The sequence below is a fragment of the Apteryx rowi genome, unplaced genomic scaffold (assembly GCF_003343035.1).
Source record: "Apteryx rowi isolate R43461 unplaced genomic scaffold, aptRow1 scaffold_741, whole genome shotgun sequence".
Taxonomy (NCBI): domain Eukaryota; kingdom Metazoa; phylum Chordata; class Aves; order Apterygiformes; family Apterygidae; genus Apteryx; species Apteryx rowi.
Genome location: NW_020451029.1, coordinates 316,477 through 340,093, shown reverse-complemented (window position 1 = coordinate 340,093; position 23,617 = coordinate 316,477). Strand labels below are relative to the sequence as shown.

The 23,617-nt window shown below is 40.0% G+C and overlaps 1 protein-coding gene across 1 annotated transcript in view; it reads right to left on the bottom strand.

Moving 5' to 3' along the window:
- Window positions 1-21,173, bottom strand: part of LOC112976552 (engulfment and cell motility protein 1) — a gene marked incomplete at its 3' end in the record, with an annotated part of 75,285 nt that extends 54,112 nt beyond the window's left edge. The window contains exons 1-4 of the mRNA XM_026087931.1: window positions 21,098-21,173; window positions 18,906-19,055; window positions 6,085-6,125; window positions 4,841-4,913 (exon numbers count right to left, since the gene is read on the bottom strand). Of these exons, the coding sequence (XP_025943716.1) occupies window positions 4,841-4,913; window positions 6,085-6,125; window positions 18,906-18,983 (192 nt within the window). The remainder of the gene's footprint in view (window positions 1-4,840; window positions 4,914-6,084; window positions 6,126-18,905; window positions 19,056-21,097) is intronic.
- Window positions 21,174-23,617: the final 2,444 nt, after the last annotated feature.

The window sequence follows — 23,617 nt, the reverse complement described above, 5'->3', positions numbered from 1 at the left end:
GCATATAATGGCATGGTGGAATTTCACATGAATATACAATTACAGGTTGTATTCAGCAAAAAATAGGTCACAAGCAAAAGCACCTTTAAGAAAGAACAAACATCAGTTACTCTACCCAGGCTCAAGGGGAAGGTGGAAGGACATCCCATCTGCAAACACAGCGAACAGCTGAGTAATGGGAATAAAAGCAAGGTGGGGGCAGCTCCACTTGCAAAACAGTATGAAATTCTCTCCAAATAAATGGAGGAACTCAGTGTCTCTTCCATTTCATGCACTAAGCACATAAGAATGAAAGGGAAATGTGGGTGGCAGGAAAGAAGGAATAAACGTAGGGAGTCTTCAGGGCCATCAGATATAAAAAGCTGAAGACAATGAAATTGTGACTGAATAAAAATGGACCACAGTTAATAAATGAATGAATGAAATGTCCTTGCATTCCAAAGACAATATAAGAAATGTCACCAGTATCATTATTGTGTGCTGAACATAGCTTGGAGCTGGCTCACAAAGACCCTCAGCAAGGGCAAACTAAACATTTATTCCCAATAGCTGCTCTGATGAAAGGTTAAGAATCACCCCATCCTGGGTCCAGCAGTGAAGCCAGCTCAAATACTGCTCTCCTCCTCCCCTCACTGCTGCAGCCCCCTACACTACACTTTATCACTCCTTCAAATGTGACAAAAAAAACATTTCTGAGGCTGTGCTGTAACCTGAACAGCTGCAATGATCCAGCTCCCTTTCTTTCACCATCTTCTTGCTTTAGGAGAACAACTCTGAGCTAATAACAAGCCCTCCCAGACCCATATCCCATGGTGGGCAGTGCAGACACACATAAATGGATCTGCAGGAGCCTGATAACACAGCATCAGCACAAAGATATCCAGGCTGTGGTCATCCTCTCAGGAGCACAATACAGCACATATAATTGTATAGCTATTTTTTGTTCTCCAGATAGCCGTTTTCTGTTCTAACCCTGTGCTTGTCCAGGCTATAGGCTTCCTAAGTTATTATGGCTGATGTACACAAGCATCTATTCAGCTACAACCTAAGCTGAGTGAAGCAGAGATGACTTTTTTGGTCTCTGTCGTACAGTACCTCATACAATGAGATCCTCACCCAGGAGCCAAGCTCTTACATACTTGACCTAGCAAGAAATACCTCTCCATTATAACTAAGGCCTTTAAAAAGATGTGCATAATAATGTAATTAAAATCAAGGATATTATGATTTTTAAAACACAGGCTAGGCTTAAGCTTAGGTACTATGCCTAGTTGGTTTCTTGCTTTAACTTTTTCTTCTTTTATTTCTCCCCTTTTTAAAAACAAGTGTCAACATACGCAATTAAAAGTTTCCACTGCATATGGGCACAGATATAGTCAAACAATCTGAGATGCCGCAGTCCAGAGTGCATTTCCTGTGATGAGTCCCATCTCTAGCAGGAACACTGGCTGACTCAAGACTTGTTAAAAGACTGCCCTTAGACTGTCTGAAGGAGTTACCGCTACTCCTGTAGAGGTATTTTTCCAAATAATACAGCCAGACAAAAAAAAAAAAGTAGAGACAGATCTGTTTGGGTGTTATTTTTATTTATTTATTTATAGTATCATCAGGAAATATAGGTCAGCTACAAAAGATAAGAGTTCTGCTTATGATAACCAAAACACAGATGCGCTATTTGCCACCCAAAAATGAAAATATAATTGTAAGCCATGTGTTGACAGTCTCACATTTGTAACATTTTCACATCAAAGTTTCTTTACCAGCTACAGGATTTCATTAATTGCTTTTCTTTCTAGCAAACATAGTAATGTTTTTAAAAGGCATCTGCACCTGGAAGGCCATAAATCAGCAAGCAACCAGGATAAATCTTTGAGAGGACTGAAAAATATTCACTTACTAGAAGCTGTCACTGTAGCAAAAGGGCTCTGCTCATCTCCTAGCAAGAGACAGATTAAAGCAATGTGCACTTCAACAATCTAATCATTAGTGTTCTGGCTTTATTGAAGTGCATGAGTTTGTCCTCATGCCTGGTATTTTCATGCTTTAATTCAGAAAGCAACATCTTAGCACACAAGTGAAGGAGYGCACGGAGAAGGGGTCATGACCTATATAGGCCTCTCTTTATAGCCTCCATTCAACAAGCAGTGATAAACTGTGAACAACATCTAATAAAAGTCACAGACATCTGAGTAATACTGGTGGCATTTAGAGCTCTCCTCTTATTTATGTGACTCAGAGTCAGACACACTACATATTTTCAGCAGGGAAWAAACAAATTCAAAGTCCTCGCTGCAGTACAACCCAAAATGTTCTAAAAGACCATCCTTTTCCACCCTTATTATAAAACAAAGGCAGCCAAAAGCCATCATACTTCCTTTTAAGCAGAGCAGAGAATGTCCATTTTCTCCAAAACTGCAGGGTCCTACCATCAAAGGTGGAGGCAAAGCCGGAAAGGCTCCTCCAGTTGTACCTGGACACATTCCTTCGACAAGCTAGAATATTTCCTCAACACTGGATTCTTGAAAACACTCACTGGACAATTTGAGTTTAAATGCCAACAGACAAGTTCAATTGTGTCTAGCTTATTGGAAAATGTTGTGTCTCAATTCAGGGCAATTAGCAAAGCAGTCTCACTCTTTAAATTCAGGTGGAGGAAAAACACAGCAGCCAATAATTACTTCAGCAGCTTCCCTTGTGGTAGCCTTTGAAGTGTCTGTCAACTGAAACTTGAAAAGAAAGGAGGAAAAAATGCAATGGAAAAAGGGAGATCCTGAAACAAATTATGATGCTTTGAGAGAGTTGTCTGGGTTGACAAATAGTTGAATGAAAAACTGAAACTGGTCTGTTAAAAAAAAAAAAAAAAAAGGCAACAATATTTTATGAGCAACCACTCTAGCTGTCTTGCTAAATTTAGTCTTTCTAAATGCTTAACTATGTCTAAGTTCCCCTTATTTTTGGGGCGAGGGCAAGAATTACAGCAAGAGAAAAGTTAGTTCATGTCTCAACTGCATTTTGGTTTTTAAACAACTAAACAACTTCTAAACAACTGTTAAAAAAAAAACARCACATACACAAAAACACTCTTCAGCTTAAGAGCAAGCCAAAACTAAACTGGTATCAACAAGACAGTAACAAGAGGAATCTATTTCTGGGCAGCTAACTTCAGGTCAGTTTAGCTCAAAATCCACTGCAGTTAGGGAATCTTCATGCTGATTTCAGCAGGTTTTGAATTATGCTCTTTTTCACTGATTACAAACGCACGTCTGCAGCACTAACTCATACAGCCTTCCAAACAAATTAATCTTTGTTGTAGTTTCAGTGACTCTAGCAGTAATGCTAGGAATGAATGTATTTCTTGGTCTTATTCAGATGAGCATGTCCCATTTATTTAGACTACACATTCCATTTTTATTACAGCTACAGCCTTTTCATTACTTTCTGTGCTGAAATCATTGCATCATTTCGTGAATCACCAAATGCCAATGCTATCAGGGGACGAAAAAAATATAAACCAGCATAACATACATAACTGGAGAAGAAGGACAAGACAACAGGAAGGAAGGAGTAGCAAACATTATGCAGTCCTTGAAACTTCTTTCTGTTTGTTCAGCCAAAGTGGGAAGTACCAGTGCACTAAAGTTCTCTTCAAACATCAATGAGCCCTTCATGTTTTACATATTTTAATTTCCTGTACACCCCTTTTCAGTAGAATATTAAACAAGCACAAATACCAGAGCTGAAGGGCTGAATGTCTGAAGTCTGATCAAACTTCATAGATGTGAAGGCCTTGGCACATTCAAACTTTTGTTTTGCCTTTCAGAACAACAAAATACTCTTTCAAAAAAGTCATTAAACTAATGTTAAAAACGAAGAAGCCAAACAAGTCATCGGTAAGAACCAGACTTTTCTTAACCTCAGTATTGCTAACTTCTTCACACTCGCTGATATTAAACATAAAAGATCTGTAAACCTAATGAAGCCTAAAATCTACTGCCATTATGCAATATAATGGAAGATTCAATTTATAATTTTGCCTTACACTCTTCAACATTTAGTTTTACCAATTCCCAGGTCCCCTGTACCTACTGTCCTGTCAGTATCACATTACAAAATTATGAACTTTTTCCACAGGTTGTAATACAAGTCAGAGTTAATTGAGAGATAATATTACTTGTACTTTTAATTAATTTGGCTCCGGTCAAAGATTGAGTATCTGCACTGCAATACTTCAGGTTAGCCCCCTTAGGATAATAGTAACTGTAGAACTTTCAATTCCATGTAAAAATCTTAAATCATACTATGAAAAAAATTATACCAGCAGTATACTTAACCTAACCACAGCTCAATGGCAGACCTGCAGGAACAGCATTATTGCTACTATTAATAAAGAAACAGAGAGTAACTTACCATGGGCAACCTTTCCTAGCATTGACCATACAACCTCAGTATTAGGTGCTAGCAGGATTAGCCTCTAAATTCAGTGCACTTATTCTGCAGTGAACTAAAATCTGTATTGATTTTGAAGCCTTTGGAATTTCACTGATTTCAACAGCAGTGAAGTAACACTAAATTTGAAGTGAATTTCTCTAAATTACTTATTAGAGAGAGAGCGCCAATAGCACTCCAATATTTCAACTGCACTTTGACATGTGCAATTACTTTATCACAACGCTTCCATTTAGAGTTCAGATAGAATGATGTAAAGACGATTCATTTCAATCTGGCTGGTCTAGTACTGTAAAAAGACAATAATATTTTATATGTGTTAACTTAAAGTAAATTATTGTGGCAAACACGCTTTGACAGACTATGCAAGTGTCATGTTGAATGATTTACCTACCTTCTCTGTGATGTAGAAATTAGAACTATCAGCGTGCTGCAGTGCATATTGATCATGATTTGCAAGAGACCACCTTAGAAATAAAAAATAAAGTAAATCACAAAATGAAATCTTAAAAAAATTTAAACAAAAAACAAAAAACCCACATCCTTTGCATAACTGGTCTTTACTATGATCAAACAAGTGCCTGTCACTCCCATGAGTTTCTTATACTTATGCACAGGCTTCAATGAGCTCCAAAGTTTAAAAAAGAAAACAAAAAGCATGCTGATAAGGGAAACCCGTAAGTATAGATACGGCCCATAAATTAGTATTTTCCCTTTTGCACATCTCTAATTGAAATTCCTGAACTTGACCATGGTCAGCCAGAATGAAACAACATAAATACATTTCCTCGAAAGCAAAGCCTAAAAAAAAAAGGGGGGGAAAAAAAGAGGGAAAGGAGAAGAAAGATATTCTACTTTGGTACTTCAGTGCTTCAGGAAAAAAAAAAAAAAAGCAGCTCATTACGGTATTAGTTCCAGATCTGCAAAAAAATAGCAAGGATAATTTTTGCTTGCAATAAGCAAGGTCATTAAATCACTGAAACAGATAGACTGCATTTACAGTATCAGGATTCTATGCTACCTTAGGTAATAAGCTTATATAATGTTAAATTCATATATTACATTAACTCATACAATAATCCCTTTCTAATTCAGCTGCAATTTGATGGACATTAACAAGTTTCTCTTCTATGGTAGCACTTGCTTAAAAGGGCATTAATTCACAAATATTAACATGTTTAAATTAAAGCAAGATAATTTGGTTGGGCAATTATTAGTTCATGTTGAGGGCAGGACTTGTGTTCAATATTTCAGTTCCACRTGAGCAGTCACATCAACTGGACCAGCTTACAAAATCCACTGGGCCCGGTGCTCAGAAATCGAAGCCACAGTCACCGCAGCTGTTTCTTAAGCTATGAACTACAGGGACCACAAGAGCAAAGTGAGTGGGTAAATCTCATCTCCGGGCAGAATGGCAACAAATAGTCTAAGTGAACCACCCACATATGACAGACATGCCATCTTATAAGCAATTGACACAAAAAATTCAAAATTTGAAGATAAAACAATTGTAAGATTTAGGAAACTAATCACTAGTCATTAAGGAGATCTACATTTTCTTCAGAATAATCATTATCCCCCAGCTGGTTTAATAACTCAAAGTATAGTATCTAGTACCTACTGTATGGAAGAACTTACCCATCGCAGACTTCTTTTATTATTGAGGACAGTGGCTTTTTCTGATCAAAGGAGGGGAAAAAAAAAAAAAAAAAAAATCAGCGAATTGGAACAGCCCTGAACTCTTAAAAGATGTTTCTAAAACCAGTGATTCCAAACAACAAAACAAATTAGTAGTATCTCATTTTCTTTTTAATATAGACTCATTATGAAAATTCATATAAATTCATTTTCCTTTTAATGTATCCTTGATAGCACTGAAAAATTTTCTGATACTATGCAATTAGTATGATGATCTTTTTTTCAAGTTTAGCATTACCAGTCATTTCTGTAAACTTTAACCCATACAGCATCARCTGAGCTTGTGGAGGGAGTAGAGAGGGGGATCAGTCTTTTGTGTATACTGCATCACATTACGCAACAGAAAAAGAAAATTCAGATATCAGCATCAGCATTTTCCTGGAATGACACCTGAAGCAAGAAGATATTCAGGTTTTTTTTTTTTAAACCTTCTTTTGCCACTTCCAGGTATCAGTCGTACAATGACAATAAAACTCTCCAAAATATGCCTGTACAGCTTCCCCACTGCTAAAGCATCAGCTGAAAGGTGTTAAGATTCCAGATGTATCAGTTCTGCTTTATTCTATGCATCTGCATTCGCAAGCATTTGGACTGACTGAAAACAGTTCTGTTTTAGGTCCCAAAATAGAAGGAACAGTCTAGTCCAGTGATGTTGCAACACTGAACATTGTTATAAACATAGGGCGCACACAAGAGTGTCCTTAGAAGAGTGCTGGCTAAAAGAAAAAACATCTTTATGACCCAAAACTTGGAAGAAGGTGCATGGCAAGAAGAAACAGACCACAGCTCACTTTCGGATGACTACCAGGCCTTTTCTTTTCTCCTATGGCAGGTGATTGCACAGAGCGCCACATGGAGCTGCTGTTTCTCAGAAACTCCCCAAATCACCCAAGCAGAGCAAGAGCCTCAGCTCTACTTTCAATAACCATAGCTCACTGAATTCTTAAAAAGAAGAAGAGAAGAGAGAGAAAAGATAAAACAAATAAAAAGGCATAAACCAACTCCGCTGCCAAAAGAAGCAATCTCCCTTAAATAATTATAGATTAAAAAAATCATGTTGGGAAACTGACTGAGCAGCAAGGGAACTTGGTGGCAAGGCACACTGTGGGGAGGGGGAACTATTTTTCACTTAGATTTGTTGCTTGAACTGCATCATTACGCAGAGAGGAAACCAGAGATGGGAATATGAGTGGTCAGGCCAGGTATAAGGAGGGATTTCTGATTTCAACAGTCAAGTCAACTAAGCCAGTTTAGAACAGGCAAAATACAATACAAGATCATTTGAATCGCACATGAATGAAAGCACGTGCTGCAAGGACCCGTCCCGTCCCCCCTTGCCATACCTCCCAGGCCTGTTTCTGCCCTTCCTCTTTTAGTGCCATTACTGCTTTCATACAAGCACACAGATGAGCTGTACCACGGAACTTGATCAAAATAAAAATTGACCTAGCAAAAAGGAAAGGAAAAAATAGTTTTCAGTTGGATCAATTTCCTCATCTGACTCACTGCATGCCTAAGTGAGCAGCAAATGGCAGCATGTGACAAAAACGGCAGAAGCGCAAAGCTGGTCCTTTCTGCAGCAGCCAACAAGCACCTTCTTCATCGCAGCTTTGCTCTCCTCCATGCTGGGCCAGCCATTTGCGCGGCCGTGCTGTGAACCACACCAGGCAGCTGAGCCAGGACAAAGTGTTTTCCACCTCCCCAGTTTTTCAGCCTCATCAGTTCCTCAGTCTGGTTTACTGCAGCATTTATGTGGGGCTGCTTTGACCCTGCTGCTCTCTTCTCCCAAGGGGATTATTTGTAGCTGCAGTACTTCTTCCCCTTCTACATTCACACAGAGAAGCAGATACACTATGAGAATAAATCTCATCTCCGTACTGAGAGGAGGGGGAAAAAAAAAAAAAAAGAAGAGAAAAGAAAAAGAAAAGAAAAATCAGCAACCCTGTATAAGCAATCCCAGCTCTCTTCCCCCTGCCCCTCAAGAAAAATGAAGCCCCCCGACGCAGGAGGGAGGAGCGCAAGCTTGCCCGGAGCTGGGAGATGCCAGGTTGCTGACCAGCAGGTGTGTGCCCATTCATGGGCCAGCTACCACCTGACGCAGCGTACAGCTCCACACACAGCCTCCCCTTCCCTTCCTTGGATGCTAACATGAGTCATTCTCCTCTATTTGCCAATTTTGACAAAACTTGTATCTGGGATTTTAGGTCCTTTTTCAAAGTAAATTGAGATCAGCTAACATTAAAAACAAATCAGGGATGAAAAAGCATAACAGCCTTCCCCTTTCCCCGCCTTGAGGAAATCAGGATGAAAAGAATCTGCAGCAATCCAAAATGGCAATTATAATGCAAATACTGGGATGATCAGATACAATTACTTTCAAAATCAGGATTCTGTTACTTCTGAATCCTCTACCCCATCAGCTTTCATGTCCTTTCTCAATTTATCAATCTAACAGACCCATCTCCCTCCCCCTTTTGCTATTCTATACCATCTTTGCTTTACTATATGACATTTGAAATGAAAAACTTAGAGGAAAACAAAAGAAAACACAGACCAACTAGACGCTGTAAAGGCAGAGTTAAAAAGAAAAGCAAAATGGATCTTAAATAATAAAAATAATTAATACAGACAGCCTTTYATAGTGCTGCCTTGTCCTCCTATGGCACTACTGCTACAGCATTGAAGTGACGAAGTGACTAAAGTGCAACCCAGTTAACAGCAAGAGAATGAAAGAAAGAAAGAAAAAAAAACACACACAACTCTCCCAGGATGCAAAGTTTGCAATTAGCAATTTGATACCACTAATGTGAGCTTTACAAATCAACAAAGATAAAATAAATACCATTGGGATCCTAACAAGTGCTGCTCCTAACAATCCCTGGGGCTGCATTCCCCCCTACAAATACATCTCTAGACAAAATTCTTTGCCCTTTCACACAAAACAGATAAATTGTCACCAGCACCAAGTGTTCCCAGCTGTAAGCAAGATGTTGCTAAAAACCTGCGCCAGCTGCCACGACTGCCTCCGTGAAATCACTCCAGCAGCGTTATGCAAGCCAGGGCTGCAGAGCAGGCTCTGGCAGGCAGCACATGGCCCGTGCCGCGCCGGCTCTCCCACCGCCCGCCCTGCTGTACCAACGGCAGCGTTACTCTCCTTGGAAGCAACAGATGGGCTAGCGACCAGCACCCACTTCCCTCCCTCCAAGCTAGCTTGTAGCCCCATCGAGGTCCTCAGGGGCCCTGCTGCTGAAGGTTGCAAGGAAAATATCAATGCTTAGACCAATAGTGACAGGACACTACTATTTATTTTAAATATAGTAGTGTATCAGTGCTAGAAAATAAATAGAAGACATTTCTTTTCTTTTTAAACCATGGAAGAGGAGATAAAAGTCTACTTCCATTCTCCGCAGAGTAAATCCACTCTCCAGGCCATTCAAAGATAACAAGTTTTCTTGCCTAGCTGTAAATATTTGCCTGATGTCAAGGAGAAAGGACTCAATGTTTTTGTTATCTTAATCTTCACACAATCATTTTTATGGAATAAAATTTTTGCTGCATTTACAGTTCTTAAAAGCAAGCCCACCTTATTACTTCATGTGCTTCAAAGACCTCCTTACCATCAGACAGTCCAAAAACCTTTCAGTTTTTCCTTTATTGAGATTAGTAGTTTGTGCTAGTGCCTTTTGTCTTTATGTCCTTTTCTATGCTAGCAGAAATGAAGTGTGCTTTTAAACATGCTGAGATGTTCATTTAAAGCTTTAGCATAGGGGAAGGGGAAAAAAATTAAGCTGCAGTTTTAGTCCTTGAAATAATACAGACCAAAATAAACCTTATGCTCCCTGTAGAAGATGACCCCATTAGCTAACATATCAAAAACATCTGCACTGAACACATTGGTTAGTATAAGGATAGTTTTTCCAGTGTAAATATTGAACTGATAGCAGAAATGCAATGGAAAACAATAATAGGACATTACAACCTCATGACTGTTGTTGATCTGTGTATAATTACACACATGGGCAACCCCATAATGGACACCAACCATGGGCAATGCTAGAGCTGATGTGAATTTACACATCCAGTAGTCTAAAGCACTGGCCAATTAGTACAGGTGTCCGAGATGCTGGCTTAGTCTAGCCCTGACAATATTCACCATGCAGTAATATCCTCTTCACTTTTCCCTCATCATTTCTGCACTCCTCCGCACGTCTCTCAGGATGTCTCCAGGTGCACCTTAGCACACAGGTCTTATCCTTAGTCTACTTGAGTACTTCCCTTGGCACTGTGCAGGAGGTAGCTATTTGGGCAGTATTTTGTACCACTTCTGAAGTAATATGCAGAGCAGAGTCTGAGATTTCCCACTCTAAGATATTTTCCCATCAGTTTCAGCCTTTCATGCCTACAACTTGTGGTTCCCCAGCACAGGCATGCAAGGCCAGGCTTTGTGAATCCACAACACTGCTTTCTTCCAGGGAAATTGTGGGATGAGCAAAAGAAATTAAGAATATCCAACCTGCCAATGTTAACAAAACCCTAAGTCCCGTTCAAGCCACCAGTATGCTAGTCTGGGTACATTAACCTGGGTTTAAAGCACTTCCAAAACAAATAAAAAGTGTGTGTGCATGTGTGTGTGGACCCTGAAGGGGATAAAAGCCTTGATCTGGGTAAAGGCCTATGTTTTACATGCAGTAGAGATGCTCCGWGTACATTATACCTGGAACTTGTAGATAGGTTTTCTTTAAGCCAAGGGTGAATACCTTTGCTAGCAGAGGTTCATTCCTTTTTCCTGTTGTTTTTGACAGTGATTGGGGATATCATTTTCTCTAGCTGACACCTTTTATCACAGAATTAGTAAGAAAAACCTTAACCCTTGCTGTTAAGCCTATCACAGAGAAACAGCAGATGCAGCACATGTGTTGGAGAGCAGAAAACAGCCAGAGAGTAAAACAGAGTTCTGTTGCTAATCTGTACATCTGTCAAAAAGCCAGACTCAACATAGTGAATACACCGTTCTGTCTATAATTAATGCTACCATTACGCTAATAAATCTTGTAGTGCAAAAGTCATTTTTATGGCTATTATAAAACAGAAGACGACCTCTTTTCACCATCAATAGAAGCTTCATCTGTTACTGTCTCATGACGAGGGCTACAGAAACAGAAGCAGGACTGTTCAATGGCAAGCACACCAGATACCAGGACACCTGGGTCCTTGACTTACTACTTTGCCACAAATTTCTCCTCATGTAAGAGACAAGGCCTTCCCCTGTAGGCGGAAGGTACTAGATCGCTTTGGACTTTAGTCACCCCAGTCTGCCTTTCCTGCTCCAAATCACTACTGGAATCAGCTCTCTCCATTGACTACAATGGAGTATTTGTGAGACCAGGCTCATTAACTAGGCAATGGGTATCTAAAATGGGGAGAACTGGATCTCCCTAACTCATGGGGGCTCTGGAGGGAATGATTACCTGAAGAACAGGAGGGCACTCCAGTACTGCAATAACAAAGACCATAAAAAGGCCAAGACCAGGTCTACGCTGCAGAATAAAGTTGGTGCAGCAACACAGCCTGAAGTAGGAAACATTCACACCCCAGAGTCCACAGGCAAAATCCTCATTGAGAATGCAGCTTGCTGATGGGAGAGAGCTTTTATTGGCTTATTTTATATCACTTAAGGTTGCAGTTTCAATATGCCAGTAGAAAAACTCTGCTATAAATATAGCTGCAGGGGGTCCGCAGGGCAGACAGGACTTGAGGAAAACTGTGCGCTTGTCCATTTCCTCCTCCTCTTCAGTCTCAGCTGCAGTTTCCTCAGCTACTCCTTCCCCCTTGCCAAAACATCCTCAGTCCTAAATCTGCATTTCCCTAGATACTTCATTGCCCCACAGCACATGTTTAGGATAAAGTGACTGTAAAACAAGGAAGTGGTGTTCTTGAGTGAAATGTATCGCCATTAAAACAAATAATTTTACAGAAGCTTGTTACTCAACATCTTGGTGTCCTAACAAGCCACAGCTCTCCCTGTTTCCTCAAGTACCTTGCAAAGTACCTTGGACTGCCAAAGAAACTCCCAGCTGTAAGAGTACTGAGGGGTTATAAAACATCTAAGGACATACAGCTCAGTGGATTACAGCATGGTGCTCTGCAACATCTACTTGTACCACAGATTTAAAATACAGTTCAGAATACTTCTTCAAAAGTTACAAAGCAGTGTTTTAAGATGTGTTTCTTCACACAACCACTATGTTAGGTGAGCATAATTCTTAAAACAGATAGAAAAGTCTCTACATGAAAATTTGTGCTGTGGGGTTTTTATTGTTATTTTATTTTGTAATACAACCCTGAAGTCCTGGAWGGAGGATTTAATTGAATTATAAAGTGCTCCTGGATATTCCAGCTGGCCAGAATGTGAATGAAATAACTTTTACTTAATTCAGTTGTGTGTGACTCCAGGAATCTCATCATTATACAAAACATTTCCTTTAAATATAGCAGAATTAATGCTCAAGAGATAAGACTCCTGCTGTTTCTAAGAGGAGAATTGTTACAAGTGTCTGTGTGTCTCTATATGCATGTGCAGATGCAACAATCTCAGTTATGTTCTGCCTTCATCTTAAAAATGTGGTAAGCTGAAGGTAACAAAATTCAGGACTCCTATCAAGAGGTTCTGGCTAGCACTATGGTGCTAACAAAAGCACGGCCAGAATTCTCTCTTCATTCCTCTTAAAAAAGGAGARAATTAATGAAATATTTCATCTTTTTTTATACACTATTCCTGAACATCCTTTATGTTAGAGGTCAGGCAAGCTGGGACAGTACTTCTGTGGGATCTTAAGAGGAGCCCTATTTCAAGCATCTCCTGGCTCGATTTCCACTTCTATAAGAAGCATTTAAGATGCATTTACATGGATTTAACTGATGTCTCTCCTAAGGTAGAGGAAGACAGCACAAGGTAGAAAGCTTAAACATCCATCAGTCCGTACCTCACTAAATATCCTCCATTTCTTTCACAACTTCTAACCTCCCTCTACAGCTATTGCCTCTTCAATCCATTAAGTTTTGCTGCCTTCCCTGTATTCAAACACTGTATGTCAGAGTTTTTCCTGTATTTTTCAGTGATGAGGTCCCAGCCATGCACCACAGGATGTCAGTTTGCAGCCTTAGAAGAGCTCTAACCAGTCAGAGTGCGGTTTTGGACAAGCCTACAGCCAGACTAATAAAACATAATATGTGACTATAACATTGCTCTTTTATCCAGAATGGCTGTCTGCCACCAGAGCAAAGAACTACTGGAGCTCTAATGATGACTGCTCAAACCCTACAGTCCCATAAGAAAGGATATCGTATTTTTCATCACCCGTTGTAATTGAACAATGACTGGTTCATTACATTAACAAAGCACTATGTATGTATATATGTTAGTGCACTGAATTATATCCAACCCATTAAAACATCTGGATTATTGTTTCCATGGTTATTTTTATTGCTGAATGGCTTTTTCTCCCCCTCCAAAAAAAAAAAAAAAAAAAGAGGCCTTTCATTATTCCAACAAAGAAAATGTTACCTTAAGTTAGTGGATATTATTTTCTTACCAGTTCTATTAATAATCCCTGATGGCAATAAAATTGAAAGGATTATAAAAAAGTTAAATATTCTCACTATGATTATATGCTGGTTAGTATCTGCTTTATAAATGCTTTCATTTTTTGTTTTGTGAAGTTGAAATACTGACCACTACAACAAAGAACAATATAAGAAGTCATAAAATGCTTACCAGTCTTTGTTTAAAACCTAAAAGCCAGCTTTCAATGAGCCCTAACATCGGTAAACTGGCTCAAGCCAGCCAAGTGATTTCCAGCCTTTGGAAAAGGCAACCATCTTTTGGCTCATCTGCCTTAGTATAGATTCCCGAGGCGGCAGCAACCTGGGAGGGGCTGAGAAATGGCTGCGAAGGCCACCTTCAAGGATGAACTGTCCAGCCGGATGGAAAGGGGCTGTTGCTAGCAAATCCAGCAGGCAGCAGTTCTCTAGGCACCACAAGAATTTTTCAAGAGCTCCCTCCTAGTCCTCTATCCTCAAGAAGCTGAGATCTTGTCAGTGGTTAAAGCCATTGGCATTTCCATTAACTAGTTTAAGCTCATAAGGTGCAATAACATTGGAAATCTTCAGAACATTCATACCAAAAAAGCATCAGTAACTCCAGCTACTGCAATACTATTACACCTCTTGGATGACAGTTCATATAATTTTGCAGGTTTGTGGGAGGAAGGCAAAAAGCTCACTTCCCTCCTTTATCCCCTCAGCTTTTTAGAGGGTCCAAGTCTGGGGCCAGAACTAGCCCTAGGGAGTAACGCTTAATGGTACAGCTTCAGGTATAAACCATTACCAACATCCCTTTCTTCTTCACTACTTGAACAATTATGGTGTTTGCTAATACTGCACACATTTAGACTGTGATGCTAGGATGGTATCGGTATACTGCTATTACTGGTGACAGCACTTGCAAAAACCACAGCTATTCTTATTCCACAAGCATAGCAGAAATTATCTGCCTTCCCCCCCCCCCCCGTTTAATTAAGCATTTCACAAGCCCTTCTGAACTACACTTCTCACCACAGTTTGAGAAACACTGACCCATGGTTCCTTCCAAGTGCTCCATTGCACTGTATTAACATGAAACTGCCATTTGACAGTGCTCCTCTAAATTTTGGCCACTGTACCAGATTTGAAAAGCAAAACATAGTTTTATTATTTTTTGCTAACATAAAGATTCACATCGACTAATTTAATCTAGACTAAATGATCTGGTAGAAAAGAAAACCCAAAGGAAGAGATCATACAGCCAAGTTTATCCACAAACTGTTCCTTCAGGCAGGAACAGTGTTCACCTCCAATGGTCAGGAAGTTTATCCCCAAGTTTAGAGCAATCTGTTTGTAGTACACAGTGATAACACACAGGCACAAGTGGATTTGAATGGGATGGGCTAAAACAGTTACTGCTCCCAAATATCCATCCCGTGCTTCTCCTGGATGTTGCTTCCGCAGCAACAGGAACAATAAAGCTGTAAATCCACAACAGAGAGAACAGAATATCTAGGTAACCTAAAACTGGTGCTGGTTTACTTAAAATATTTTGTGCTGGAAAAAAAAAACACACAAAAAAACAAAAAACAAGAAGAAACAGTTGTTGAAGAGCATGAATAAATAACATTTCAGCCTTCCTATTGCAAAATGGAAGCCTTTCAGACAAAGAATGTGAAGACAGGAGAGAGTAGGCAACATCCCAGGTTTTCTGTACAGAGCCCACGAAGTCCCACTCCTAACATCTTTCAGACTTATTAGCCTGAAGTCCGGGAAAAGAAGGTAACATGTAGTCCAGCCTCTCCCTTTTACTTATTTTCCTCCAGAATGCACCCCCAGAAAGACCCCCATGCAAATTCTGGCAGCACCTCATTTCCACTCCTTGTCTTATATGACAGGAGGACTTAAAGGTGGAACATCATCCTTATATCAAGCTCTTAAGAGTCATTATCAAACCTTTTCATTAAGGATCAGTTTCGACAGCGCGGATTTATGAAGGTCACACTACAGCAAAGTGTAGACATTATTTTCCAAATTTCTGCCAAAGAGAGATGGGGGCAGGAGCAAACTCAAATAACAAAACCAAGACATTACAGGAGTGTATAACTGAATTCAGTTAAGTCCATCTCTCAAGGAGAACACAGAAAAGTACATTAGCTTGCTCATCCTTTAAAATGAGCTGTAATGAGTACAGGAAACAGGCAGTTGCTGGGTTTATTGGGACTTAATGAGTCCCCACCTGAGAAGAGAGGGAGCTGTAACTAATATGCAATTTTCCCCTCCTTGTTTAAGGCAACTTTCCAGGAAAAAGCATTTGCAGAACTCTGACATCAAATAGCATATTTCAATGAATGAGAAAGGTTGGACACACAGGCTGGTTCAGCAAAGCATTTAATTATATATTAATTGCGCAGGCAAAGAGTCTCCGTAACTTTAAGCACAAAAAATTACCCTCACTGAGTTAAAAACATCATTGATGAACCCAGGTCGCCAATCCTGCAGAAATGTAATGCAGAGTATCAACTAGAAAAGCTTTGTACCTCATGAAGTTCAGGTTGTATGAAATCATGTGCTTGAACAGAAAGTTTTCAATGCAAAGTTTACTAACATTTGATGGAAAAAATACTTTCCAACTATTTCCAGGCTCAACACCTTTCAATACACCATTGTCAATTGCTGTGGCTTTACAGTGACATTTCCTTGTTTTAAGAGTATTTTCTTCTTTTCATTGCTAAGCAAAATATGCATATACACAGCAGGTGAAATGGGTTACTGTGCAAATGCAAACAGATAAATGCCACCAAGCATATACAACAGACAACCTAAAAAAAATCAGTTTTCCTCTAATCCTTTACATGGAATTTTTAGTTCAATATTTGGAACGGCCTAGGTACATTGAAAGATAAAGAACTTACGGTATACTACAATGAGGTTTGTTGTTGTTTTAAATAATCATACAATGCTGTTCTTTTAAATATTGCTTATCTTGTTAGTAAGTGATCAGAGAGGGAAGAAAAGGGTAAGTCAGAGTTTTTAGGGTTTTCTGAAATACATGTCAGATGGTGCTTGAATGAGCAGATCCCACCTGGAAGATAGGCACTGTGYTCTTTGCCTGCAGTGTTTGATCAGTGGGCAAGACATTTCACTTCTCTGCCTCCCTTTTCCTTCCTCCCCTTTATCATCTCATAGAGAGCAAGCTATGTGAGGTATGAATCATCTCCTCCACTACAGCTCTTCAACTAAATAGATGTTTTAAGGGAAACAGATTGGGGAAGAGTTAACATTAAATGAAGCAAAAGCAGGGCTGTACACTTATAAGTATGTATCACCCTGTACAGTCTCAAGGCTCATTCCCCCACTTTTTCCATCCCCATCCTAGGCAAACATGCAGGTTTGTGTGTATGCTTATTCAGAAGGGATGCTTCCTTGCCATCTTCATTTCTTGTCACCACATCTGTGCTTTCCATCTTAGAAAGTGGAGGGATGACGCTCCCAACCTTCAATCCCTCACTTCCCCCTACACCACTGGTAAGGCTGCCATTAGCCTTCTCCCCCTCAAAAGCATTTGCCCTCTTCCTCCTCCCCACAAAATGGCACAGGGAAGCTTGCAGACAACTTGTTGGCCCTTGCAGGCTGGATTTGAAGAGCTCTACTCCACATAAGTCAACCTTGATCTTCCTTGTTCTCTCTAAATCTTGTATCATAAAGGTAAAAACAAGGTTCCATGGCAGTAAGTAATATTTTAGATAAGGTATGAGTTTTGTCTGGAGAGTTACTTTAAGCCCTTTTGTAAATTAAAAACACAAACATTTTGGTATTATTTTATTGCTGCTTGAAAAGAGGCTGAATAATATTTTTTTCATTTTTGTCCTCACTGTTCTTGATAGCAACGAGCTGTTGTTCATCATGACTAACATACATCTTTCCCTGAACACAGTGTGCACAATGTCTACTATTTGTTATATAATAAKAAGAAAAAAGGAAAACATTTTTCACTCCAGAAGGCAAGAGATTTGTATCTGTAAAGATATGCTWACTAAAAAATTTCAGCAAATGAAAACAGAGAAGCTTAGCAGGTCTGTAAATCAATCCATAAAGTGTTAAACACTGGGAACAACCCTTTCTTCTAAAGGGGCTTTCAGTGCTCTGTGTGCCTAACAATCAATCTGCTGTTATTCCAGCCATTCTCCGGTCCCTTATTTCTCCAAAGTTCACACAGGCATATGCCTCAGTGGAATTAACTAGAAGTGATGCACTGCATGAAGAAATTAGGATCCCACTTCAGTAAAACGTTTTCAGCATAAATTCAAATTTTCTCCTCTCCAATAGAACTTTATAATGTTCTCGGTCCCCAGATGGATTAGGGTCTAAGCGCATTATCAAGCGCTTGCAAGGCTTCCTTCACTCTAAATAGTATTTACTGAAATAATAATAATTCTACACAGGTATCATGTTGTAAGATTTCAATATATTATGAGCAAGCTGTTTAATATTAAAGAGGTTGCTTTTAATATTAATRTGTATGCCACAAACAATCTCAGAGAAGTCCAGAACATAAAACATGACACTTGTATAACTTAATCTGTTTTCTTCCCATATATTTCCTACAAGGAGTTTTGAATCCATAAATCTGTATTTGTTAGCTTCTGCATACTGTCTCATATCCGTCTTGTCCATGTGGCCATTGCATGAGAACTAACCAACTGCACAGGACTACCCATGAGATATATCTGTAAGGAAAACAAAAATTCCCCTGCTCCCAGACCGTACCACTGCTCAAGTTCCAAAATCAGCGCTTGCTGCAGCCATTCAGTTATCATACTACAAACAAAAGGCACTGGCTGTAAAGATTTGAAAAGACTTTCCACCAAGAGGTAACACTTTTACAGTTGAACAAACTAAGGCACAGGAGTGTTAAATGGGTCACACAAGCAGCAAATACCTTATTTAAGCAGCTTAAAAAATAAAAAATAAAAAGGCAATTCCCCCCCCCCAGCTAAACACATCAAAAATATTCAACACAGTAACAGAGGAAGAAGGTTACACCCTTCATAAAACCACTTTTTACAGCATATATGCTCACAGAAACATGCATGGGTATATAAGTAAACATAAATGCAGGCACAAAGAAGAACTTATTTATAGGTAGGCACACAGGGAGCACACACGCAGGCACTTACTTGATCGATTTCCATTAACTTGGGGAAGGCACCTGGCCATTCTATTGCCACCTTCACTATATCAGCAGGAGGGGGCATTGCGACGCTGCTGTTCTTCAGAGCCGGGAAAACTGGACACTAAATACTGCAGAGAGCCTCTCTCATTCACACCTGCAGGGAGAAGAAAAAAAAAATACAGCAGTTCAGACCGAACTCTAACATTGCCGTTTCATTTCCTGTATTTTTGCCTGGCTGGGCAGGTGCATGAATATCTGTGTGTGTGTGTATGTGCAAGAGCATGAGAATCACACATATTCCAGAAGCAAACACAGGACACACTGCCACAACACACTGCACAGCTAGACGGTCTGTTAGAAAGATGGCTGAAGCACTGGAATGTACGGTGAATAATAGTCATGCATTAGATTTAAATAGAGAAACTATTTTTAAGTATTATTGAATATGCTGGTGGGCAAAAGCAACAAACTGGACAAAGCTCCTATTACAGTGTCACTCCTGGAGTCCCAGGGAACATGACTGAATCAGCTAGAGCTTGCACTCAGGTCTCCAGAAGAAGAGATTGCCCAGGAAGTTATGGCCAGGAAACACTGTTTCTTTTAACTATAGCAATGATCTTCTATGTGTTCACAAATAGATCACTGCACTATAGCAACCAGGATGTCAGGAAGAAGGCAGAACACACAGCAGTTTCCACATATACATACACATACTTCCTCACCTAACTGATTCAGAGAAACCCATACATAAATACTTTTTTTTATGGCAAACCTCAGACGTGAATAGGCAAGGATACAATATACATTTACAGTGATGCAACCAGACAGCTACATAAAGTGTCATAGTTCTGCAAGAACATTAGTATCACCAGGATCTCATGTCAGATGGTGCAGGCTGTGAATTTTGGGGAAGGGAAGGAAGGGGAGAAGAGCCAAATCCTCAAGTTTTGCAGAATTCAAGTTCTGCRTCTTTCGGGTCATGGAAGTTTGTAACCTCACAGTAACAATCAACATTTTTCAAAAAGGCAGACTGACCTCCCACACACCTCTCAGCTTRGGGGCAGCAGGACACTTACTGAAGTAGCAAAGCTCTCCAATTCCCAGACACAGCAGCGCATGCACCCTCCTGCAGACTGACGGCCCTGCTCACTTCACCAAGTCCTCCATTTAGGCCACCCCATTCCCCATGCGTCCTGCCAAGACCTAACCAAGCACTGTCACATGTGCCAAAATGAAAGAAACTGTAGAAGTCCCCAGAGGGGCAGCCCTACTTCTCAGCAGAAAAGAGAAGGAAGTGGTGAAAGCATGGACAGACACACGCTTGCACATACACACCCTTTGAAAGGGCTAAGGAAAGACATGAACAGACAGAATATATCAGACATTCAAAAGCCACAAACAAGTACAAAAAAGGAGTCCCAGACCATCCTCAGTTGTGGCTTCATGATCAGCTTAACCCAGTCTAACTATGGTCCCTTCATCTCCAATTGCAGCAGAAGCATGAACTCAGATCAGTCTGAGCAAAATCATGAAACCATCCCTTTATCAAGAAATTTGGTACCCTCATGTTCTACTACATATAAATGGGTGTTAGCCCAGCCTTCATACATATGGATCTACCTTTCCTTCTTCCGTTTGTGCCTTTTGGTCTTTTCTGAAAAAGCCAAGTCCTCCATGTTTGCAAGCCCCGTTATATTCTGCATAGCGTTGTGAACACATACTGACAAAGCATTTTACGAACTTTAACACTCCAGCAAATTATTTCCAACAATGGCAATTCTGATGCTGACAGCCTCACGCACCACCACAAAGCAAAGTATAAGGCAGTAGAAAAAGACAATGCGTTTAATCGGATTGCAGGAAATGCCTTCAAAGGCACAATAACACGATTAAGAAATGTAGTGATACTTTCTACATTGGTACACATATAGAAACACTTGGTAGATATTACAGAGACCAGGATTAAACACAACTAAGACATGCAACTGGCTTGCTGGTGGTTAAGACAGTTGCTTTTGGCTGCAGTTTCCCATTACAGGGTGAGCAGATGAAAGGCTCTGCCATGCCTCCCCTACCATCTCACACTCCCACCAGTTGCATCTCCCACAGGCACTCCCCGCCTTGCACAGCACACCGACCCAACTCAGCCCCACCAACCCAGCAAAATAGGTTTTTCTGTTGTGTTTTCTGCCATACTCAAGTCTAACGGCTTCCCAGGGGTGGCACAACTTGGCAGAGGAGGGAAGAAGCAAGACTTGCTGGCAGCAACGAGCTGTTAATCCATCTCACAGTAAAATGAAACCGAGACCTTAGCACACGTGTGTGGGAGTGGTTTACAGGCCCTCCTGGGCTTTCCTCCCTCTGCCGTTTTGCTCCCACACTTACAGTGAGGGTATTTCCCACCTCTGCAGCAGGAACCATCCTCCACAGCCGAGTAGTGCTCAGTAGTTTCACACACATTTGGTGGCTTTTTGGTATTGAACTGCAATGCTTAAGTCGAGCTGACTAACCCAGCATGCAGCTGATGGACTTCTCCCTGAGTGCCCTGGACAAGGACAAGAACCGCTGGGAGGAGGAACACGGGGAGCTGGCAGTGGCCTGAACTAGAGGCTGAGTTTACTGGCCATAAACTAAAAGGAACAGCAGTTTCTCCCAGACAGACTTGGTTTAGGTTTGCTTCAGATGAGTAAGTTCTTATTTTCAACTGCTTTACTTTTCCACCCTTCCACGTCTGTCTTTTTTTTTTTTTTTTTAATTAACACCACAAGAATTATCTGTGTGCTACATAGAGAAAGAGAGAAGGAAGGCCTACAAAAAGCCATACAGTCAAGGGAGGTAAAGGGAAGGTAACTCCCACTCCAGTATCTCCCCTAGGAGCTCAGCTAACTAAAACTGGCTACGAATGCCAGAAAAACTTCAATTCACCATTACTAGCCATGACTATAAAGCAACACATCATACAGCAAAACATTTGCAGAAAACTTCCACTATCACATACACACAAGGGCATTAACGYTCATTTTATTTTAGTGAGTTGTGATCCATCTTAAAATCTCATGCAGGAAGAAAGAAATGGCTTAAAAACAAACAGTTCGGAAAAGCTGACTGGAAGTTAATCAAATTCAGCTAGGGAAAATAAGCATTTGCATCCCAATGCATGGTACAAGAGAATTATGCCATAAAATTCAGAAGATAAAAGTCACATGAAATTATTTATATATACACACACATACACACACACACGCATGAAAGATCTCCTATACAATTATAATTATTAATATATGTGCATGTATACAGTTTTAAAGGACTGAAAAGTGACAGATCTTTAACTAATATAAATGGATGTAGATCAACTTCTCCCACTGGGAGAAGATCAACTCAAAAACATCACAGCATAGTCTGAATACTGAGAAGCGTATGTAAGATTCTCACAACAACTTTCCTGTCTTTTTGCTTCTCGGTGGACATCCTAGTCAAATATGCTCAGACTTGTTTTTCTGGCTTTTACCTTTATGAATGCAGGATCTAAGACAACTGGATTCCATCCTACCTATGCGGCTATGCTGACAAATAATACTTTTTTAGGCCAAAATAGATGTTCAGTTGTCATCATCAAATTATGATCTCAAGGAAACTTCTGCAACCTACAGGGCTGACAATTATGAATTAACTACTATTTATTCCCATGGCATGCAGTGTGTTAAGACAGTGCCCCATATAAAGAGGAAGGCATAGTTCCTGGTGTGAAATGCTCCCAATTTAGTAAGTAATTCTCATGACACGCAGGAAGAACTAGAATCAAGTTCAACTGCTCTTTGTTGTGCTGGCAACAGTCAAACAGCAAAAAGGGTATGGACATCACTAAAGGGTCTAGTTGCGCAGTTTTCTTGAGTGTGGCTCTTTTCTCTCCTAGGGGGACCTGAGAAGCAGCCACATGCAAGAACAACTACTCATTTTAACAATGTTTATTTTCAAGGTAGACTCTGACAGGATGTGTGTGCGAGTGCATGAAGTGAAGGAGGGCTCTGAGGAAAAGGAAGGCCACTATTATTTTCCCTAATGCATGCATACAGCAGTAACCTGGAGGACATTTAAGCAACTTCCATTCTCAGCAGCACGTTATTTTATAACTTGCCAGAAAAACAATCAACGAAAAAGCCACACCTGAGTACACTTTCTTGCATCAATATGGTTTTCAAAACTATGAGAGATTAGCCCGGTGAGATGCAAATTCTGAAAGTTATTGTTATACCACATACAGTATATTCCTGCATTTCAACCACTCTATGCAGCTTCTTCCAATGATCTATGTCAGAGCAATTAACTCTCAGGTTRGAAATCAAAATCTCCAATTTAATGCAAAAATACATCAACACAGCCTCTCAGGCTCCCAAATTACTGACCTTGCTCAAGATTAATTCAGTACATGAGTCAGTAAAACAGTTAATTTTCCCCTTAAATATGTAAATATCTATGCATTGCACATGAAAAAACAGGAATTTGTGTACGAATTAGTTGTCCCAGTAGAACACTTAATTTTTTGTTTGTTTGTTTTGCAGTTCCACTGGCACTTTCCAYACAAGGATCTCAAAGCACTTAAATAACTAATATGTATAGCTACCAGAATGCATCTCTAAGAAATAATTAAAAAAAAAAAAAGTATTTACTCCACAGAAAAGAAAAAATTGAGGGTACAAGGAATTGTATGACTAAAAG